The 24306-nt window shown below is 42.1% G+C and overlaps 1 protein-coding gene across 3 annotated transcripts in view; it reads right to left on the bottom strand.

The window, feature by feature from the left end:
• Positions 1 to 13475: 13475 nt before the first annotated feature.
• CARF (calcium responsive transcription factor) overlaps positions 13476 to 24306 on the bottom strand; it is a 125933-nt gene continuing 115102 nt past the window's right edge. For all 3 annotated transcript variants that reach the window (XM_068245022.1, XM_068245023.1, XM_068245021.1), the window contains exon 15: positions 13476 to 13689. In XM_068245022.1, coding sequence (XP_068101123.1) covers positions 13571 to 13689 — 119 coding nt within the window. In that variant the 3' untranslated portion in view covers positions 13476 to 13570. The remainder of the gene's footprint in view (positions 13690 to 24306) is intronic.

Genomic DNA, 24306 nt, shown 5'->3' with positions numbered 1-24306 from the left:
AAATGCACTGTCATTTCAGTGCAAATGCTTAGCTATAAAGTACTGTATACAAATTTTAGGCAGACGGGAAAAATGCTATAAAGTAAGGTTGCATACACACACACAATTACTGTCGCTCGCAGGGATTGGAACATGATCCTTTGAGTGACAGTTCAGGGCCAAGCTCTGTACAGATGTTGCTATGGAGGGAGGGCTGATGGTGGCAGGGCCGGGACAAGGTCAGACACCAACAGAGGCTGAGCTGCCCAAGTGCGTCCCCCCTCCCCCCCCCCCCGAAAAAAAAAACTTGTAAAGTTTGACTTGAGACCCCCCCCCCCCCCCCCCCCATTCTTCCTTGCCAGAGCCACAGCCAGATAATGCATGACCATAATGGTGCATTTAGAATACCTGCTTTGGAAGGGGAAGGTAGAGAGAGTGTGTAGATGGTGGTGCCTCTCATAGCCCTGACTCCTGGCTGACGCTGAGAGGGACATTAAGGAGGAGGCGGGACTCACCCAGACAGCTACCAGCCAGCATCAGGAAGTTCGGCAGGACTCACCCAGGCAGCCACCATCAGGAGAAGGGGCGGGACTCACGCAGGGAGCCATAAACCAGCATCAGCCACGGTAAGCATAGGCTTACGTGAGATGCTCACTGATTCTCCGCCTGCCTGCCTCAAGTGGAAAGAGTAGCGCTGCCTGGTGGTGGCGTCATCATCACCATGGCAATAGGCGCAGCACTTAGCGTGACATGGCAACACACACAGAGGCAGAATTAGTAGCGAAACAGGCGCAAGCCAGACACAGCAAACGAAGAATGCGCCCATCATTCAGCTCACTGACCACCGCCCCGAGGCTGTAGCCTTGTTAGCCTATGTGTCGGCCCGGCTCTGTATGGTGGTGCACAATGGATAAGCATGAAGTGGGAGCGGTAAGGAGGAAAATAATGGCCTTGTCTGGCGCTTTGACGAGATGATCTGGATCTGTTGACAACACGTTTGGGGGGGATGCTCCCATGCTAACATTAAATTCTCAGCGGAGGTGGCCCCAACTGTCCACCTTGACCTGGAAACATCTAGTGTGTGAACAAGATTTATTAAAGCAATCAAAAATATAAACTCTAATTGTTTATTCTTATTAATTTACTAAATGCCACGTGAGCTAACAGAAGAAAAATCTAAATTGAAACAGTATTTGGTGTGACTATGCTTTTCCTTCAAAAGAGCATCACTTATATGAACACTTGCACAGATTTTGCAGGTTTATAATCATTTTCATTTGTCAGTTAAAACACAGACTTTGAAACAAAAACAGCATTGTAGAAGGCTTACAGCAAACCTGAAATGAAAATAAATATATGAGATAATTAATTGTAAGTGTAGTAGTAATAATAAATAGAACTTTCCTAGATTCTCATATTTTTATTTTTGATGTAAGGGGCTTAATTTTAAGTCTAAAGTTTACACAGTAGCCATGTCAGTGTAATGCAAAGAGAAGTAATTACCTTTTATACTTTCCAGAACTATCAGAAATATTAGTTCAGCTAAGTAAGGCATGTCCAAAGTTCGGCCCAGCCCACAAGCCTTTTCTGGTGGCCCTCAAAGCTCTCCGCTGTTCTCAATTTCCTGCAGCCAGCAGGCTGTTGCTGTGGCACCGCATAACAGGGTCAACATGTGTTTTCACACTGCCTTTTCCTCTACTTGTCTGTAGTCTCATAGTGATTACTAGAGGACTACAAAAAATGGCCATTGGCGTCCGCATTTGCAGACAGTCCGAACCTATAGCAATTACTGTAGGGTCTTGGAACTTGGCTACAGGAGGTACAGATCAAGGAGAAGGAGTGAAAGGCAGAAAGAGCCAGTGAAATGGTGAGTGAAGGGTAAGGGATGGTGCAGCTATCAGCATCCACCACTAAGCCAAGAGCCACCACCACTGTGACACTACTGTGCCAGCAGCAGCCACCACTAAGCCAGAAGCAGTCACAACTGTTTCACCACTGTGCCAGGAGCATCCACCACTAAGCCAGCAGAAGCCATCACTGTCTCACCACTGTGCCAGCAGCTGCCAGCACTGGGACAGTTATATTTTGAAAGGAGATCTCAGAGACTCTGCTACAGTATATTTTAAAAGGAGATCTTTATGCATTTGTAAGATAATGTACATTGTTGTCTTGCTATACACTGTTGGTGATCAGGGCTGTGGAGTCCAAAAATCCACCGACTCCGACTCCTCTAATTTGCCTATTACAATTTTGTTGATTGAAAGTATGTAACATGAAATGCATCTCTTAACTGCCAATGCTTAGGAATTTTAAAATACATCTGAAGTGAGAAGGATATGGCGGCTGCATATTTATTTCCTTTTAAACAATACCAGTTACCTGGCTAACCGGCTGATCTTCTGCCTCTAATACTTTTAGTCATAGACTAAACTAGTTCTTGGTAAGAGTATTTGTAGAAGATAGGAACAAAGATCATCTATCAGGCCCTAGGCAATGTGACTGTGGGTACATGTAAGAGTGATGTGCAGGTACTCTGCAGGAGAATGAGGCTATTCTTCCTCTATTACACATTCTTCAAGTACAATCTGAACTAGGTTATGGGTGATAGACTGTGTTCAATGTGCTCAACATTCTCAGTTGATTCCCTGCAGCTGCAGCTCTGTGGGGAGTGCATATGTAGAGTATGGTACTACTGTGTAACAAAGTAAACCTGAGACAGATGAAATTAAAGTTTTATACATACACTAGTGGCCTAGCCCTAGCAACGGGCTAGGTCCGTTCCTAATGCGCCGCGCGCACACACGCCCGCCCCTCTTGGCCCCATCCTCCTCCGCCTCTCGGCAGTGTCTCTGCATCTTGTCCCTGCACATGCGCAGTGCTAAAAAGCACTGACACACGGACGGACGCAGAGTATAGGATGGGGCTTCCTCCAGCCACCTTCAGGCTAATCAGTCCCCCCCTGTCCTCCTCTGCCACCTGGATCTTCTGATATGGGTCCAGGTACTTGAGCCAGTCAGGCGTAGTGCGCATGCACACACTCCGCTGCTGGGAGCGTACTAGACCTGCGCAGCACTATTGCGCAGGTGCAGAATGTTCCTTGCTGTGGAAGCGGCACACGGCCGGACTGCGCTGACTGGCTGAATTACCGGGACTCATAGCAGAAGATCCAGGTGTTGGAGGAGGACAGTGATTGGATTAGCCTGAAGGGGGCTGGAGGAAGCCCCAGGTAAGTATATACCTTTTCTTTTCATCCGTCTCAGGTACCCTTTAATTCGTAGTCACCAAACCAAATTTCAACAACATATTACATTATTTGATTTAATGAGCAAAGGGAGGGCATACATTTGCATAAACCAGCATCAACGCAGAATTATTTCCATCTCATTGGCCATCTCTATTAGTGACACAGCTACACAGCAGGCTTTATTCTTACAGCATAGATGTTATTTAGTATATATGTTACGGCCAGAACCCGAAGTGTGGCCACTTCTAGTTCTGGCCGGCCACTTCGGGTTCTGGCCGGCCAATGTGCGAAGTGGCCGCAGCGCAGCGGCCAATGTTAGAAATGTAATGTTTACGCTGTCTCGCTACGGCCAAATTGATGACAACTTGCTTAATTTAATGAAATATAGCCGGCGGCAATGTAATAGATGAAGCCACCGGCTTTCGCACTGCCTCTCTTCTCTCCCCCCCCTGCCTCCCATACAATAAGTAGCAGCCGGCGGGGACACGCGTGTCCCGAGAGTCGTTCGTCGCGGCAGGGGAATCCTGTCGTTCCTGCAGAGCGGGTGCTGGCCGAAGCAATGGCTGCAGCCTCCCCACTCTGCTGCCCTGCTGCAACGAACGACTCTCCGGCTGCATGTCCCCGGCTGCTACGTATATTGTATGGGAGGCGGGGAGAGGAGAGAGAGGGGGGGGGGGGGGGGAGAGGAGAGAGCCGGCGGCTTCATCTATTACATTGCCACCGGCTATATTTCATTAAATTAAGCAAGTTGCCATCAATTTGGCCGCAGCGAGACGGCGTAAACATTACATTTCTAACATTGCACGCTGCGCTGCGGCCACTTCGCACATTGGCCGGCCAGAACCCGTAACATATATAAGAGATTCCTGTGTACACATCATATATACAGTCACAATTAGATATGTATATCTGACTTTAAAAATACGGGGACTGCTTTATTAAAGCAGCACAAATAACTATTTTTTGATTGGTTTATTTCATTTTTGTGGACTAAGCACAGCTATTACTGTATATATAAATTATTTATGATGACTATTATCTGAGAAATAGAACATTTTATTATATTTTCTATTTGAATTACAGTTTAAATTCATTAGTATTAAATACAACAGTATCACCAGCAGGGCTGAGGAGTCGGAGTCGGGAGAAAATGCACCGACTCTGACTCCTCAGCCCTGCTGTTGATACTGTTGTTGCCTGGAGTATATTGAACTAATTCTGCCCATCAGCAGGTTGCCTTATGTATTTGGTGGGATTATTGCTACACCACATTTCACCTGCCAGTGACAAGGACTATACTGACCTTTGAGGAGCAGAATCAGACCATTGCTTAAAAGTTCAGCAGAATAGTTTCTTAGATTCTCTGTGAGGCGCACTGTCGCCATGCTATACCTGTAACCTGGAAACAGCACCTCGATGACTTCCAGGTGATGACTTCCAGGTCAGTTATGCAGTCAAGACTTTGCTAAAAGAGCTTTGTTTAGGTTTAGGTTTGGGAGACGAGGCAGCCAAATTCCTTTTATTCAGAGAAAAGGAATTACTAAATGTTATGTAGACTGGTGGGCTGCAAGCTCTGGACTGCAGGAGAGGAAAGCTGAGGATTTAGTGACGAAGGGTATGAAATAGATGGAGAAATCGTATCTTATGCAGAAACCATACTTTAATAAGCACAATAAAATAAACATACTTTAATAAACATAGTAAAATAATATATTGGTGACAACACAATTCATAGTAACTATACAATGATTTAGGCACAAAACATGTCATTTCCAGAATATGGCTGTGTTCATAGCACATTGCCATGTAAAAGTAGGCATCAGAACTCCCTGGAACTTTTCTGAGCACTGAACCTTAAAGTGTTGGTGTACTTATAAATATGTATGGTATTCAGAGTTTTTTTATAGGCCTGTATTAAATGTGTCAATAGAACCAAATGTTGAATATATTTCCTCCTCATCTGTCCACCATGGGCTCTCTGCTAATCAGAACTTCAACAGTTCAATTGAGCGATGTCACACTCTGAACCCACCATTACAGATATAATGACCAATCAGTCATCCATCACCTTATCCAAAACAGTTTTCCAGTGTTACAAATATTACACAGGTTGTGAATATACTTCTATATATTGCTGGGAGTACTCCATAATTGTGTAAGAATTCTTTGCACACATTCCCCTGTTCTTTCAAATAATTAAAGTTACTTGTTGAAGTAAATCAAATTCTTTTTTCATTTTCTGATCGCTAATGAACAATGAATTGACTACAACAAGTTCAAAGTACCCTCTGAGTACAACAAAAGTACCTCAAGGTGTGTGTACAAAGTTAAGAACCAAGGATATAGAATTATATGATTTGTTACACATGGATTTCTTACAAGCCTACATGACCTGCAAAAAAACAAGTCAGTCTGAATGATGTACAGTATGTCTGGATTATCCACATTGTACATTCCATGTGGTAGACAACTAGATGGCAGCCCTTGCCACACACATTGCAATGTAGAGCAATGGTAGCTCGATTTAATTTTAACAGAATAAGGACAGTGAAGTGGTTCCATACGAAATCATGGAAATGTCCAGACATAGATAGGAACAGCTCTACTGATATGTGAAATAAGACTCCTACCCCTAATCCAAGCACAACTGGACTGGATAAAGTGAAAATGAATAACAAAGGATGTATACAGACCTACATCTTTAAATAATGGGGCTTGGTGGAGTACCAGAGAGATAAAATAACAGAACAATCACTGGCCAAATTAATTAATCAGTTAGAAAGCCAAGAATGGAGTGTCATACATCCATGAAGTAAGCTTCTATTAGGGACACTAGAATCAGGGCTGCCTTTTGCACCCCTTGTGCTGGCATGCTGTGTGGATTTCTTTTTCAGACAGTTTCAATATTTTGGAAATCTTACCTAGGTATGGTCAATAAGTTAAAGCAGGATTATGTAAATTGTGTGTGCAAATATATGCAAATTAAAAAGTGGTCCCATCCTTGGTGGGACTTGATTGGTCCATTTTCAAGCCGCATAAATTTGCATACAAAAATTACATAATCTTACATGAAATGGGAACTGTTTGCATCTCATTGATCAACCCTAATCTTCTCCACCAAGTCCATCATCAGGGGGCTCTGTATGGCTGATTTTGTGCTGAAACCCCTGCCACAGTGTGATGTCAGCGCCTCACAGCACTGAGGTACTGACATCACACTGTGGGAGCCTTGTTGCATTGTGGGAAATAACAGCTGTTTCCAACTGCCAAAAATGCAAGCAGCATCTCTTTCCAGTGACATCACCTGCCAGCAGTAAAAATGTCACCCTGTGATAAATGTCAGAATGTAAATGAGGGAGAGGAAAGATTTTACAACGAGCAAACACTGACTAAATCTTTATACATAATTATTGTAAAAATGAAGCACTTTTTTTTTTTACATTATTTTCATTGGAGTTCCTCTTTAAGGTTCCCTTTTAACTCTAACTGATCATCATTGGCTATACAAACCCTTGATTGCATAATATAAGAATAACCCATATTAAAAATACTATTATTGTTATTTATATAGCCCTGACATCTTCAGTAAGGATTTACACAGTGTATAGTCTTGTCACCAACTGTCCCTCAGAGGGGTTTACAATCTAATCCCAACCATAGTCCATGGTAATCTAGGGCCAATTTAAGGGAAAACCAATCAACATACTGTGCAGACATGGGAAGAACATACAAACTCTGTGCAGATACTGCCCTGGCTGGGATTTAAACTGGGGATCCAGCAATGCACGACGACAGTGCTAACAATTACACCACCACTTAACACCTACCAAAGAAAATGCAACTTTTTTTAAAAGAGATTTTACACCTTTAGTTAGAAACTGGAAAACCCTTTAGTGGAAAGTTATTCTCAGTGATACCAGCTTTATGAGCACAGTATGAATGCAGCTTGAAATTATGAAAATTCTTGGTTTACTTCAGCTCAACATGGAGACACAGAAATGCATTCAATGTAAAGCAGTAGGATTAGCCATACTATGCCAGGGGAAAAAAACACATATATAAGTAAATAAATACTTGATCTGCTTGAATAGAACATATATTGTACTGTCCACGTTTTGATTTCAGTGAATGTTATATAGTAAATGAAGAGAATTTTGTTCCTGGTGGGAACCATGTCTTTTGCCCACAGTTTAGGCTAAATCCGGATGTCATTTCTGCCTTTTACTTTTTTTCTTTTCTCCTCCAATCGCAGAGTCACCTCAGCCCTGCTTGTAAACACAAGTGAGCAGGGGATCGTGTTTCAGATAAGCAGCTAGGCAGGGAAATAAATGGAAGAGGAGGAATATATTATAGATAAAAAGAACCCACAGCATGCAACTGTTTGGCATTGACATACTAAAGGGCCAGTGCTCCTTAAGTATGTGATAACGCTAAATCATAACAGCAGAAAAAGTTTTAAAAGTTGGGAATGCATGATTAGCATCTTTATCACTTAATACACTCAGACCAGTTGCTGTTGAAATTTGATTTTTATGGTGACAATCCCGCTTTAAGAACCTTTGGTCTGCCCTAGAGTATTGGTGGCTGTTTAAAGCCCCGGTTTCGCCGGTCTTCTTTGGAGGTTATTTCATTAGTTGCATGTAAGATAAAAACATATTTGCCTGGCAACGTCTAAACTATTCAAACTAGTTCACAGAAGAATGTGATGGTAACAAAATAAACAATGATGAAAGCATCCGGAATTAAGTGTCTCCATACAGACTAACTTGTCTTCTTCGCAAACCAATAAGAAATAGCAAATGTATGTATTTATACAGTATGAAATGCAGTCTCAGTACATCGGTTTTCCCAAACAGAACAAGAACTACTTTGATTTCTTTGTATTACAGTGCGGGTAGTAATCAGCCAGAATGAGAAATTGTATAAACGATTCATCCAACACCAATCCACTCCCAACCATACAAACATACATTAGAAAAGTCTATATGACTCAGAGTGACTTGGGTTGAAATTTAGCAAGAAAAAGAAGCAGAACCTATCTGCACCCAGGTCAAAACTCAATGAGTCAAAAATATAAAAATAATTTCATTTATTGATATGCATTAAAACATGTATATAAAAAAAGCATACAAATGAGGGTCTGAGTATCTGGACAGCTGAGGGAAAAACAATTGATGTTATAACATTCTAGCAATATAACTTCTTTACACATGCTAGCAGCATGTGAATCACCATTAGTTCAACAAACATGATTCATGGAGGCTATGGAAAAAAAGGAGAGTCCTTAATGGTCATGCCAGAGTGCAGAATGATATGCAGCTAGCTTGTAGTTCCTGTCCATAAGCAGGCAACTGCAAATACTTAAAGGTGTAGAGATGCAAAGGATGATGCTCGGCTGAATTATAGTTCCTGTCTTCAAGCAGGCAACCATAAATATGCGGGATGCGTATAAGAAGAACAATGATGCAGCTTGATGTGGTACTGGCCTGCAAAATTCCTATTTACAGGCTGAACAAAATGAGCAGATAGAGCCAAATAATCAGCGTTTTAAGTTCCTGTCCAAAAGCAGGCAACCACTGTATGATGAAAAGTTCAAGCCTGATGATGTCAAAATGGCAAAAAGAGGATATATTTGTATGCACAATCCTGAGTATAGTTGACAACGTCAGTGGCAAGCTGACCTCTTTATTCCTGTCCAAAAGCAGGCAATAGTGTAGTAGTGATGGTAGATTGCTCTAACAAGGAAATAACATGGCAGTATCCGCATAGTGTACCACAGTATATACCATGGAGGATTCTCCTTGCATCATGAAGACATAGTAGCATCCATAGGATCAGTGCAATCAGCAGGGCTCAATATGAGTGAGAAATATATGCAGTCCCAATGTGAGGCAAAGCAAGGCCTCAATATGCATTAGATGATATGCTTACGTTTCCTCTCCTCAGTATGAATGTCCTCCGAAAATATGTGCAAAAAGGTGCAAGATGGTGAATGACTCTAGAAGGTAGTAGAACATCCTCTCAGCTGCCCAGACCTTGTCTACCGGTTTCGCCGAATTGTTCGGCTCATCAGGACACAGACCGCCAGGTAGGTATGCCAGAGACTGTCTCCATGCGCCTTAAATGGCGTCTACGCCGAGGCCCAGCCCGCATCACTTCCGTAGATGCGGCTTCTGCGTCTCAGCGTGGTCCGTCCTCCCGGAACTGACGCTCGTGCGCATGCCCAGTGCGCTTTGCGTCGTTCCGGGCGGTAGCCTGGCAACAGGGGGGAGAAGGACAAAAGAGCCGGATAATCTGTCCGGCTCTGCCCGTCCCCCTGCCAGGCTAAGCGCCAGACCTGAGCGCACCATGGGGCAAGTAGGAAAAAGAAGGGAAGACTAAACCAAAGGGAAATGGGGGACATACAAGGACATGCCACCAGGCTGCATCCACGTCCGGCGCAACGGACTCTTAAAGGGGACAGCTCTGTTTAAAGAAATCACAGAATTTCAAAACAAACAATTACACTATACCACATATATTTAAATAGCCTCAAAGTTATAATTAACCTGAAACTATAACCGAAATATCATAGTGAAACCTATTCTTTGTAGGAAGAAAGAAACCTCTTGATTTCAAGCAATAATTGAAAGTTACCAAAAAATACAAATAATAAATAGTAATGGGGAATGGCGGCACAAACGAACAGCGCCGTCACCCCATCCAGGAAGCTGCCAGTGGCCCCCACGCCCCACCAAAAGACATGCAGGGGGGGAGAGAGAAAGTCCCATCCAACCACCCCATATCCCCCCTCACATCACATATCCACTGAATCACACACTGTTCAAATGAAATATAGCCCTCATAAGAATGGGGCATATTTTAGATTGTCATTAAGTCCTGGGACCTGAGTGGCCTTCAGATTATAAATCCAACGACACTCACGTTGTGTTAAGATTTTGTCGAAATCGCCTCCTCTCAGGGGTGGATGTATCCTGTCCACCGCACTGAAGGATATGCGATTAGTAGGATTAAGTTCACATGCTATGACATGTCTTGCGACCGGTGAGCCTAGATTATGGCTCTCCACATCGTTTACATGTTCATAAATGCGACGACGTAAGTTTCTGGTTGTCTTGCCTATATAGAAGGCGTCGCACCTGCACCAAAGTACATATACGACGCCTTCTGTGGCACAATTGATGAAATGTTTAATTTGAACAGTTCTGTTGACATGTCGGAAAAAATTCGATCGGCCCACTTTGATGTAAGGACACTGGTTGCAGGAACCACACCTGTAGACTCCCCAATCAGTGCAAGAATCCCCGCGTTGACTACCCTGATAATGGCTTCTAACCAATTTGTTTGCGATAGTAGGAGCTTTCCGATAGGTCACTTTTGGTTTGTCTGTTACACACTGGCGTATCCTCACATCATCAGTCAGGACATGCCAGTGTCTCTTTAGGATTTTATAAAATTGATCTTGTTGTTTATTGTATTTAGTGATAAGAGGAACAGTATCAAGAAAACTGTTTCCCCTCTTCGATTTTTTCTGGGCTATAAGAGTATCTCGGTCCGAATTGACCGCTCTCTTATATGCCCTTTTGATGCTGGATCTAGAATAACCTCTAGTTTCAAATCTTGAGCTTAACTCTGATGCCTCCGACTTGAAATCCTCCAAGTTTGAGCAGTTTCTCCTGGCTCTCAGGTATTGGCCTACAGGTATACTGCTAATGAGATGCGCAGGATGAAAGCTTCCCGCATGCAATATTGTATTGGATGCGGTCGGCTTTCGGTAGAGTTTTGTAGTGATGGTGCCATCATTCTCCACTCCTATAAGAAGATCCAGGAAGGGCAATGATGAGGCATCATAGGTGCATGTTAATTTCAAATTCAGACTGTTGGAGTTCAGTATCTGCACGAATTAAATTCAAATTAAACATTTCATCAATTGTGCCACAGAAGGCGTCGTATATGTACTTTGGTGCAGGTGCGACGCCTTCTATATAGGCAAGACAACCAGAAACTTACGTCGTCGCATTTATGAACATGTAAACGATGTGGAGAGCCATAATCTAGGCTCACCGGTCGCAAGACATGTCATAGCATGTGAACTTAATCCTACTAATCGCATATCCTTCAGTGCGGTGGACAGGATACATCCACCCCTGAGAGGAGGCGATTTCGACAAAATCTTAACACAACGTGAGTGTCGTTGGATTTATAATCTGAAGGCCACTCAGGTCCCAGGACTTAATGACAATCTAAAATATGCCCCATTCTTATGAGGGCTATATTTCATTTGAACAGTGTGTGATTCAGTGGATATGTGATGTGAGGGGGGATATGGGGTGGTTGGATGGGACTTTCTCTCTCCCCCCCTGCATGTCTTTTGGGGGGGCGTGGGGGCCACTGGCAGCTTCCTGGATGGGGTGACGGCGCTGTTCGTTTGTGCCGCCATTCCCCATTACTATTTATTATTTGTATTTTTTGGTAACTTTCAATTATTGCTTGAAATCAAGAGGTTTCTTTCTTCCTACAAAGAATAGGTTTCACTATGATATTTCGGTTATAGTTTCAGGTTAATTATAACTTTGAGGCTATTTAAATATATGTGGTATAGTGTAATTGTTTGTTTTGAAATTCTGTGATTTCTTTAAACAGAGCTGTCCCCTTTAAGAGTCCGTTGCGACGGACGTGGATGCAGCCTGGTGGCATGTCCTTGTATGTCCCCCATTTCCCTTTGTTTTAGTCTTCCCTTCTTTTTCCTACTTGCCCCATGGTGCGCTCAGGTCTGGCGCTTAGCCTGGCAGGGGGACGGGCAGAGCCGGACAGATTATCCGGCTCTTTTGTCCTTCTCCCCCCTGTTGCCAGGCTACCGCCCGGAACGACGCGAAGCGCACTGGGCATGCGCACGAGCGTCAGTTCCGGGAGGACGGACCACGCTGAGACGCAGAAGCCGCATCTACGGAAGTGATGCGGGCTGGGCCTCGGCGTAGACGCCATTTAAGGCGCATGGAGACAGTCTCTGGCATACCTACCTGGCGGTCTGTGTCCTGATGAGCCGAACAATTCGGCGAAACCGGTAGACAAGGTCTGGGCAGCTGAGAGGATGTTCTACTACCTTCTAGAGTCATTCACCATCTTGCACCTTTTTGCACATATTTTCGGAGGACATTCATACTGAGGAGAGGAAACGTAAGCATATCATCTAATGCATATTGAGGCCTTGCTTTGCCTCACATTGGGACTGCATATATTTCTCACTCATATTGAGCCCTGCTGATTGCACTGATCCTATGGATGCTACTATGTCTTCATGATGCAAGGAGAATCCTCCATGGTATATACTGTGGTACACTATGCGGATACTGCCATGTTATTTCCTTGTTAGAGCAATCTACCATCACTACTACACTATTGCCTGCTTTTGGACAGGAATAAAGAGGTCAGCTTGCCACTGACGTTGTCAACTATACTCAGGATTGTGCATACAAATATATCCTCTTTTTGCCATTTTGACATCATCAGGCTTGAACTTTTCATCATACAGTGGTTGCCTGCTTTTGGACAGGAACTTAAAACGCTGATTATTTGGCTCTATCTGCTCATTTTGTTCAGCCTGTAAATAGGAATTTTGCAGGCCAGTACCACATCAAGCTGCATCATTGTTCTTCTTATACGCATCCCGCATATTTATGGTTGCCTGCTTGAAGACAGGAACTATAATTCAGCCGAGCATCATCCTTTGCATCTCTACACCTTTAAGTATTTGCAGTTGCCTGCTTATGGACAGGAACTACAAGCTAGCTGCATATCATTCTGCACTCTGGCATGACCATTAAGGACTCTCCTTTTTTTCCATAGCCTCCATGAATCATGTTTGTTGAACTAATGGTGATTCACATGCTGCTAGCATGTGTAAAGAAGTTATATTGCTAGAATGTTATAACATCAATTGTTTTTCCCTCAGCTGTCCAGATACTCAGACCCTTATTTGTATGCTTTTTTTATATACATGTTTTAATGCATATCAATAAATGAAATTATTTTTATATTTTTGACTCATTGAGTTTTGACCTGGGTGCAGATAGGTTCTGCTTCTTTTTCTCAATCAGCCAGAATGTCTAGCATTTGAATTGATGTAGCTCAAATAGGCTTAGAGCTCCAGTTGCTTGTGTTCCTCATTTGCACACACCGTTCAAGCAAAATTGTTCTGCACCATCAACAGCAGGAGATATCCATATTTTGGATAATTATCAATTAAAGTCAATATATCACCCCTCAATATGAGGGCTATTTATTTAATTTTACTGCAAAAAATGCATTACAAGATATAGAAAACATTGACATGATACTCCTCTATGCTCAGACGGGGTCCTGACAGTCTGTGGTTCCAGCAACAGTTATATGAAACTGGGATTCAGATGACTCTCTCCTTGCTTCCAAATCCTCTGTACAAAATGTGTCAACTGGACTGACTTCAACTAGAATGGATGAAAATAAACTGTTATTCGAAGTTTCCAAGAAGCAGGAATGCAAAACATTTCCTAAATTACAATGAAGTCAGTGACAGATTGGTCCAATATGCAGAAAAATGACTGGTTTTACTATTACCACAATAAGACATTATAGAAACTCTTACCACTTTCATGAAGACTAACCCTGGCTATAGGTCTGGTCATTGTTTACACTTTTTAATAAAGCCAACAAACCGTAACAACGTTTTTATTTCCTATCACTCAGATGTAGAGCATGGATGTCCTTGCTGTGTAAGGAAAATGGGCAGTGCTGATAGCAACATCCTGTTTAGGTAATGCAATGGGTGATCTGGTCATAGTTACAGTGAAGACCGACACACTGATAAACTAGGCAATCACTAAAGCCTGTCACCAGTGTACACAAAGGAGTTTCTAATGTTTTTGGTTATTCACCTCCTAGCCGTAATGCAATAACATGCCGTTCCCATAACGGGGACAAGGCAGTGGCTTCAGGAGGCACGCAAAGGACATAATAGCATTGTAATAATATGTGGCATGCTATGCAAAACCTAAATGCTTACATTGCAATACATGACCAAATATTTAAAGAGACACTGAAGCGGAAAAAAATATGATATAATGAATTGGTTGTGTACTATGAATAATTACTAGAAGATTAGCAGCAAAGAAAATATTCTCATATTTTTATTTTCAGGTATATAGTGTTTTTTCTAACATTGCATCATTCTATAATATGTGCAGATCACACAACACTCAGCATTTAAAATAATTTTTTCAGAGCAGTCTGTGAACTAATGACCTCTCCTCTGTCAGAGAAAAAGGAATTTGTTTAGTAACAGTTGAGATAATAAAAGTCAGATAACAGCCCTCTCCACGACTTTGAAAGTCGTAGAGCTTAAGGGCTTTTTTTCCATAGAGATAACAACTGGAGTTTCTTAACTCTTCCTGTACTGGAAACAATTAGACTGATGTATCTGATCTTAATGTTTTATTTCTTAGCTGTACTACACATACAAATCATAATATCATAATTATTTTTTCGCTTCAGTGTCTCTTTAATACTACTAGCAGATTAAAATCAGAATCTTTATTGTCATTAAACAATGAACATTGTACAAAAAAAAAATGTTTGGGTGTCAATTTACAGTACAAAATAAACAAGAAGGAAAAAAAACAAAGATAACATATATACATTGTATTGCATTTTCCCTTTATCCAATATAATACACTACATCAAATTCACCATTCAGCATCGACGTTCAAACAACACATGTCCTGGGTGTGAGCTTTCTTGAAAGATTTTCCTAATGTTCCTTCTAGTGGAAAGAAAGGTCAACCGACTATCTGCTGGGCGACCTTGAGGACCCTATGGAGCTTCTTCTTATGTGTTACTGTGCAACTGGAAAACCATGCTCAGAGACAGTAGAAGAGGGCATTCTCTACTCTACAGCAGTAAAAGGACACCAACAATTTCTCAGAGATCAAAACACATATATATTCAGCAGCGCTTCCTCATAATACATGGTTTTCCTCCACCAATAGTAGACTTATCACCCATATGGAGTGGGACTCACCTATTTGCTAGGCTACGGTTACAGTTTTTATATGTTACTGTGCAATGAGAGCCTTTCGCTCCATTTTGAATGAGGCTTACGTTAAAGCATTAAATCCTATGAGTGACAAAGATTAGAGACATCTGGGTACCAGAGAGGTGCAAAAACAAAACCTGGGGTGTGGAGGAAAGCCAGAGGAGGCGAGGGGAGCGTATTTAATGCCCCATAGGCTATGTTAGCTACTGTAAGTGTAGCCTAGCAAATAGGTGAGTCCCATGCCGTACAGGTGATAAGTCTTCTATTGCATTTTGAACATTGAAGTAATTTAGCTTTTGAAAGAAGTGCATCCCAGTTTTGACCTGGTTTTTGATACAAGAACTATTTGATGGACAATCTTTTTGACATTGTCAATAAGTTGATGTTTTATTGTCATTTTTATTTCCACTTTTTGAGCTGAGTGTGAGGGGTGTGGTCGTACACACAGAATGACACTGCAATATATATATATATATATATATATATATATATATATATATATATATATATATATATATATATATCATATGCACCTGCCTAATTTTGTTTAAGCAATTATTGCACACTTATTGTAAATCCAATAAACTTCAATTCACTTCTCAAATATCACTGTGTGTGTCTCCTATATGATGATATATTTAACTGACCTTTTTTATCGTAACAACCAACGATATATACAGGAAAATCATGGTGATTAACAAGGTTGCCCAAACTTTGGCATCCCACTGTACAGTGGTGTGAAAAACTATTTGCCCCCTTCCTGATTTCTTATTCTTTTGCATGTTTGTCACACTTAAATGTTTCTGCTCATCAAAAACCGTTAACTATTAGTCAAAGATAACATAATTGAACACAAAATGCAGTTTTAAATGATGGTTTTTATTATTTAGTGAGAAAAAAAACTCCAAATCTACATGGCCCTGTGTGAAAAAGTGATTGCCCCCCTTGTTAAAAAAATAACTTAACTGTGGTTTATCACACCTGAGTTCAATTTCTGTAGTCACCCCCAGGCCTGATTCTGCCACACCTGTTTCAATCAAGAAATCACTTAAATAGGAGATATCTGACACAGAGAAGTAGACCAAAAGCACCTCAAAAGCTAGGCATCATGCCAAGATCCAAAGAAATTCAGGAACAAATGAGAACAAAAGTACTGTAATTGAGATCTATCAGTCTGGTAAAGGTTATAAAGCCATTTCTAAAGCTTTGGGACTCCAGCGAACCACAGTGAGAGCCATTATCCACCATTATCCACAAATGGCAAAAACATGGAACAGTGAAGAACCTTCCCAGGAGTGGCCGGCCGACCAAAATTACCCCAAGAACGCGGAGAAAACTCATCCGAGAGGCCACAAAAGACCCCAGGACAACACGCCTCACTTGCCTCAATTAAGGTCAGTGTTCATGGCTCCGCCATAAAAAAGAGACTGGGCAAAAATGGCCTGCATGGCAGATATCCAAGGCGCAAACCACTTTTAAGCAAAAAGAACATTAAGACTTGCCTCAATTTTGCTAAAAAACATCTCAATGATTGCCAAGACTTTTGGGAAAATACCTTGTGGACCGACAAGACAAAAGTTGAACTTTTTGGAAGGTGCGTGTCCCATTACATCTGGCGTAGAAGTACCACAGCATTTCAGCAAAAGAACATCATACCAACAGTAAAATATGGTGGTGGTAGTGTGATGGTCTGGGGTTGTTTTGCTGCTTTAGGACCTGGAAGGCTTGCTGTGATAGATGGAACCATGAATTCTACTGTCTACCAAAAAATCCTGAAGGAGAATGTCCAGCCATCTGTTCATCAACTCAAGCTGAAGCGATCTTGGGTGCTGCAGCAGGACAATGACCCAAAACACACCAGCAAATCCACCTCTGAATGGCTGAAGAAATACAAAATGAAGACTTTGGAGTGGCCTAGTCAAAGTCCTGACCTGAATCCTATTGAGATGTTATGGCATGACCTTAAAAAGGTGGTTCATGCTAGAAAACCCTCAAATAAAGCTGAATTACAACAATTCTGCAAAGATGAGTGGGCCAAAATTCCTCCAGAGCGCTGTAAAAGACTCGTTGCAAGTTCTCGCAAACGCTTGATTGCAGTTATTGCTGCTAAGGGTGGCCCAACCAGTTATTAGGTTCAGGGGGCAATTTCTTTTTCCCACAAGGACATGTAGGTTTTGAGGTTTTTTTCTCACTAAATAATAAAAAACATCATTTAAAACTGCATTTTGTGTTCAATTATGTTATCTTTGACTAATAGTTAACGGTTTTTAATGAGCAGAAACATTTAAGTGTGACAAACATGCAAAAAAATAAGAAATCAGGAAGGGGGCAAATAGTTTTTCATACCACTGTATGTATAAGTGAAGCCTACATGGATATGTTTTTTTTTTTTTTTTTTATTTAAACTTTTATTAAAGTTTTGAAAAGGTTCAAAGAATATACAACAGTTTCAGGTAAGCTTTACAGATTATGCTTTTCGTGTTTCACAGGATTAGTTATTATTATAATCTGAGAGAGTAACAACCTACATTATCATGTAGGGATTGGACCCGATCTGAGTCAGGGGGGAATCCTATATTGAACCTAGTGTGTCTAAGCATCTTATTCTATTGAAAATTGTGAGGAATTTCCAGAACTCAACTCACATTAGCTGCAAAGTGAAGGAATAGGTGAGAAAAGAATGTGAAAGGGAAGAAAAGATCATAGAAGGTAGGTGGGGAAAGAAGAGAAATTGTATGGGGGGTCAATCATGAGGTAAGATTATCTTAGAGAGCCATAATAAGAGGTTAGATAAATGAGATATCGCCCCAAGTTTTGTTAAATACATGCATCCTGTCTAGTAATTTAGCCGTTAGAAATTCCAGGTTGTAGATGTACTTTAGTTTATTATGGAGTTCAGTAATGGAGGGTGGCTGAGAGTCCTTCCAGTGTTTGGAGATGAGACATCGAGCTGCCGTTAAGAAGTGATTTAAAAGCCTTTGTGAGGGACTTTTAAGCTTTGGCATTGGTTTGGCGAGCAAGCATATCCAAGGATCTAGTGGGACTTCTATATCGGAGTGTCGTTTGATATAAGATAAGACCTCAGACCAGTACTTTTGAATAACAGGACAGTCCCACATTATGTGGTGCAGAGATCCAGCGTTCCCACAGTTTCGCCAGCAGGCTGAAGATATAGACGGAATCCATTTGTTCAGGCGGACGGGGGGTTTATACCATAGCATCAATATTTTATAAATGTTTTCTTTTGTCTGAACACAAATGGACGTTTTAGGTGCGTTTTGCCAGATCTTAGTCCAGGATTCTAAAGTTGTGTTGGTTTGAAAAGCTTGATCCCAGTACTTCATGTACTTATGTTGAAATTCTGGTTGCGATCTTTTTGGGTCGTTTAGCCACGTGTATAGCATGGATATAAGGCCTTTTTGTTTGGGTCCTCCGCTCCATATGGATTCAAAGTCAGATATTCGTAGAAAGGTTAGCGAGGGAGATATTGAATGAACGAAGTGGCGTATTTGGTGATACTGTAGATGGTAAGAGTCTGTTAAATCCAATCTTTCTTTTAACGTATCGAAAGAGTAGAGCTTGCCAGTAAAAGGGTCCAATAAGTCTCTAATAGTGAGGATATTTTTAAGTTTCCATATGGATGTTGGAGGTGCATTCATACCTGGAGGGAAAGAGGGATTACCAAAAATAGGGATGAAGCTAGATGTTTTGGGGAACAAGGAGGTGTGTTTGCTTAGAGAGGACCACAAGTGTAGATTTGCTGTTAATGAGGAATATATTTTGAGAGCTGGATTATTTTTACATCCTAATCCCCAAAGCAGGGCACTAGGGTGGAGTGGTTTGAGTGCATGAAATTCGATTTGGGCCCATCTAGCGTGTGGTCCCCTTTCCCACCATGCTATCATTTGTCTTAACTGACTAGCTAGGTAATAGTTATATATGTTTGGGACTGATAGCCCCCCAGCCTGTCTTTGAAGTGTGAGGATTGAGCGAGCTATTCGGGGGGGACGAGAATGCCATATAAATCTGAACAGGGATCTCTGTAGGGGTATTAGATAGGATTTGGGGATCCAAAAAGGTAATACTGAAAAGACGTATAGTAGTTTAGGGAGAGAGTTCATTTTAAAGGCTGCCATGCGGCCAAACCACGAAATGTGATAGTCCTGCCATTTGAGAAGGTCTGAGGACACCCTGGTGATGATTGGAGATAGGTTATACTTGATAAGATGAGAAGTGTGGTTAGGGATCAGGATACCTAAGTATTTAAGGTGGGAACTTTGCCATTTGTATGGGAAATTAGCTTTCAGGGCTTCAATCGTATGTGGTGGTAAGTGAAAGGGAAGGAGTTCAGATTTATTAGCGTTAATTTTATAGTTGGATAGTCGGCCGTACCTGGAGAGCTCTGCATGTAGCACCGGGAGAGATGTAAATGGGTTGGACCAAGACAGGAGGACATCATCCGCGTAAAGCGAAATTTTAAATGTGGATCTGCCTATTGTTATACCAGTGATGTCAGGGTTGTCCCTTATCCTTGCAGCTAAGGGCTCAATAGACAAAGCAAATAGCAAGGGGGTCAAGGGGCAGCCCTGTCTTGTTCCATTGGAGATTGTAAAATAGTCATGGGGATTAGTGTGTGGTATTTTTAGAGCAACGCTCGGTTTGGAGTAGAGCTTTTGGATTATATTTAAAAAGGTGCCTGAGATGCCCATTACTTCCAGAGTCTGGAGCAGAAAGTCCCAGCTAAGCCTGTCAAAGGCCTTTTCCGCATCCAGACTCAGGAATACCGTTGGTAAATTATTATGATTTATATGGTCAACTAGATTAATTGCCCTGCGGATGTTATCGCCTGCATATCTGCCCATTATGAATCCGACTTGATCAGCGTTAACTAAGTAGGGCATCATGGGTGATAATCTATTTGCCATGACTTTTGAGAAAATCTTTAAGTCTGCATTTAAAAGTGAGATCGGTCTGTAATTTGTCATTTCCAGAGGGTCTCTGTCTGGTTTAGGAATAAGTACCATGTGGGATTGCATCATAGTGGAGGGGATGAGGTCATCCCCCATGAAGCCATTAAAAAGTGAAGTTAGTTTTGTGGATAAAATGGATCTAAATTTCTTGTAGTAGGCTACTGTGAAGCCATCAGGGCCAAGTGCTTTGTGTGGTTGCAGGTTTTTAAGGACCTCAAATACCTCCTCACAATCAATATCTTGGTTTAGACTTTCCAGCTGAGCTGGAGAGATATTGGGAAGTTTACAGGATCTTAAGTAAGTGGAAATGTCACTGGAGGGGACTGTCTTATGAGAATTTGAGCTTGAAATGTTGTAGATTGATTTAAAATAGTCTCTAAATAAAGAAGCGATTTTTCGGAGGTCATATTGGATTGTACCCCGTTTATCTTTTAGGGCGAAGACTGCGTTTCTTGATTTAATATCCCGCAGCTTCTTAGCCAAAATGGTGTGGGCTCTATTTCCCTTTTCATAGAATAGTTGTCTGGTGAACAGAAGTGACCTTTCCACTTTTGCGTATTGCAAGTCTGATAGTTCTCTCCGTTTGGATTCTAGGAGGGTGAATGTGACTATAGAGGAGTTTTTTTTATGAAGTTCCTCCAGTTCCATGATGCTATCTAATAGGTTTTTTATTTTATTTTGATAATCTCTTTTTTTTGCGCTGGCTATAGCTATCAGTTTGCCTCTAATAAAAGATTTGTGCGCTTCCCATACCGTGGAAAAGGATGAGACAGAGCCTTCATTGGTCTCAAAGTAGAATTTGAGGCTCTCTTCAAGGTTAAGGACTACTTCCTCATCTGTTAGTAGGCTGTCATTTAATTTCCAAACCGATGGGGTTTGGAGGTTTTGCGCCAAATTAAGAACCAAGTCGAGTGGAGCGTGGTCAGACCACGTAATGGGGCCTATAGCTGAGGAAGTAAGGGTCGACAATAAAGGGGGGGAAATGAAAAAATAATCCAATCTGGAGTAGGAATGAGATGTGTGAGAAAAAAAGGTGTAGTCCAGGTCGGTGGCATGCAGAACCCTCCAGGCGTCAAGATAGCCAAAGTTTTTAAGCAAAAGTCTAAATTTGGATGCTACATTACAGATTGAAGGGAATGAGGTCGGTACCGCTTCTGATTTCCTGTCTCTGGTTGGAGATGCTATCAGATTAAAGTCCCCGCCCAAAATAGTGTTGGGACAGCCAATTTTTTCTATTTTCTGGAAGATCTTTTCTAGAAATTGCAGTTGGTGATCATTGGGGGCGTATATGGATACCAAAACCAATTTAGTCCTGTGAAGTGTGCCTTGTACTATTAAATAACGACCCCTGGGATCACTTTGTACCGAAGATACTATAAAGGGACACTTATAATGAATCAAAAGAGCTACACCTGCTTTTTTAGCCGTAGCACTAGCCAGGTATGAAGTGGGATATTTTTTGCTTTTTAGGTATCCTGGGTTTGTAGATGAAAAACGTGTTTCCTGTAGGAATACGAAATCCGCATTAGTTTTTTCAATATCTCTTAAAGCTAAGTATCTCTTGCGGACTGAATTTAGGCCTTTAGTATTTAATGTTATTAATTTCACCATTGGGAGTTGGAGATAAATGCTAGCTTCAATATACCTGGATCCCAGGGAGCGTCATAGTGATCATAATCTAGTGGCGTTCGAGTTACCCCATGATTGACCAAGTGGATAGAAAGGGATAGAAAAAGGGAGAGCAAGGAGAAGAAAAAAGTAAAGGCTACCTGGGGGAAGAGAGCCCCCCACACAGTCTTATATATTCTAATGTATTTGCAGTCTGCTTCTAAACCTGTAAAGAAAAGTAAGGTTAACAAAACCGAGAAGCATAGTGCAAATATAACAATAACATTCAATACAGTAATGTATGAGGCAAGGGTACATGGACCCCTTGCTCGGGCGCGACCCGCTTCGCGCCATGAGGGGGGAAGCATGGGGGCAACGTCAGGTTTAGGCAGATCAGACCGGGCCTGGCGTACCCGCTGCCATTATTCCAGATTAGTTGCGGTCTCAAAGTGACAATAAGGAACAGAGAACCTAAGTAAGTTTTGCAACCAGAATAGTATTCATGATGTGGAGTGCCCAGGAGGTTCATCTGAGGAGGGAGCCGGGGACCCATTTCCTTTAGGCTTGAAGGTAGAGGATTTAGAAACCTTCGGCATGTTTAGTCCCAGGCCCTTTAGTAAGTCGGGTGCATCATCCGGATTTGATATAGCGTGGTATGTACCTTCTTTCACAACTATCAGCTTAAACGGATATCCCCAGCGATATTGGATGCCTTTGTCGCGCAGTAATGCAGTGACTGGTTTCAATTTGCGACGTTTTGCTAGCGTGATTGGGGAGATATCACTGAAGATTTGTATATCATGTCCTTTAAATGAATAGGAAGGTAGGTTTCTCACTGCCAGTGAAATAGCATCCTTTGCTTCAAAATAATGAAAGCGAGTTACTATGTCTCTCAATAGAGGGGCTCCTTCGGGTCTAGGGCCTATTGCTCTATGTGCGCGGTCAAAGCGCCACATGGATAGTTCGATATCCGGACATATAGTGCTGCAAAGATCAGTTAGGTATGGTTTGATGTCAGCTGGTTTAACTGTGTCTGGCACCCCTCTAAACCTTAAGTTGGACCTACGGTCCCTGTTTTCGTGGTCTTCTTGGGCCCTCTGCATGTCTGCGATAGTATCGGTAAGCTTACCGTTTTTCTCCTCGAGCTGTGTGCAGCGTTTTTGGAGATCTTCCACAGCTGTTTCGTTCTTTGAGGTGCGGGCTGCAACTGCTGCAATGTCGGACCGGAGGTCGGCTAGTGCGGAAGACACTGCCTCCTTCACGGTCGAGGAGATCTTCTCTTGGAAGTCCGCGAAGCAGCTTTCTAAGGCTTGTCTGGTGATGTATTCTGCCGTGGCTTCTCCCTTCTGCGCTTTAGCCGCCATCTTAGGTTGCGCAGCGTGTGCCGAGGGCCTCAGGAAATATGACTCCAATTTTCGGCTTGCAGAAGTGTTAAGCCTCTTGGAGCGTCTCATGCGAGTGCTGCTGGGTTTTAGGCACCAGGATTGGGCAGAATTAGCGTGGTAAATGCGGTCTGGGAGCTGGATATTAGCTTATTGATGCGGGCACGCCACGGAGCTCCTAGCCTAAGCCGCCATCTTCCTCCGCGCCGCGCATGCGCCCCCTCTACATGGATATGTTTTTATTGGTCTTCAGTGCAAGCTCTGTGTTAAACATTGCAGTTTCTCAGAGATGTTTTTTTTTTACTGAGCACTCTCAAAAAGAAGTCTTTGTTGGGCCTTTCTCACTACCTCAGCAATATGTGACCCCTAGGTCAGGTCCTCTGTGAGGGTAACTCCCAAAAAGCCGAAGTCTGAGACCCTCTCCACACAATTCCCATTAATAAGTGGCTAAATGTCGTCAGGTTTCTTCCTAAAATCTACAATAAGCTCCTTGGTCTTGGCAACTTTAGGCAACGTTTAAAAGAAAAAAGGCAGCCTTCACATCCCTCTCACTACAGTGTCCCTATCGGAGATATGATGGGGAGAAAGATATTGCCCGATTTGCTCATAATTTTGCACCATGCAGAGCTGCTTCATAGATGGTAACCACAATATGAGTGTCCAGTAGAAGATAACCATGCCATAATTCTTTGGCTATTTTGAAACATGCTTATGCTCTCTTTTGTCATTCAGATTCTGCTAACAGATGCCCATAATAAAATGCCCCCCTTCCTAACCGCTCCCTGCATAATGTTAATGCTTTCCTGACGCCTAATTTTCTTTTCAAATAGTTTTATTGAGGTTTTCAAGGAAAAAAACAGCTTTTGACAAGACAAGGGGATAACATGTCCCAAATAGCAGCACATAGTGATTCTTATATAACAACATTTTATGCACACGGCACACTCAGCACAAATCACTGGAATCAAGATAGGCTGCCTGCTGAAAAAGACTGGGGAGAGATCAAACTCCCATTACAACTAGCCGGGCTCGCCAGCCCAGAGTGGCCGGTTT

The sequence above is a fragment of the Hyperolius riggenbachi genome, chromosome 7 (genome assembly GCF_040937935.1).
Source record: "Hyperolius riggenbachi isolate aHypRig1 chromosome 7, aHypRig1.pri, whole genome shotgun sequence".
Taxonomy (NCBI): domain Eukaryota; kingdom Metazoa; phylum Chordata; class Amphibia; order Anura; family Hyperoliidae; genus Hyperolius; species Hyperolius riggenbachi.
The sequence above is the reverse complement of the archived record's forward strand: the minus strand, read 5'-3'. Positions and strand labels throughout refer to the sequence as shown.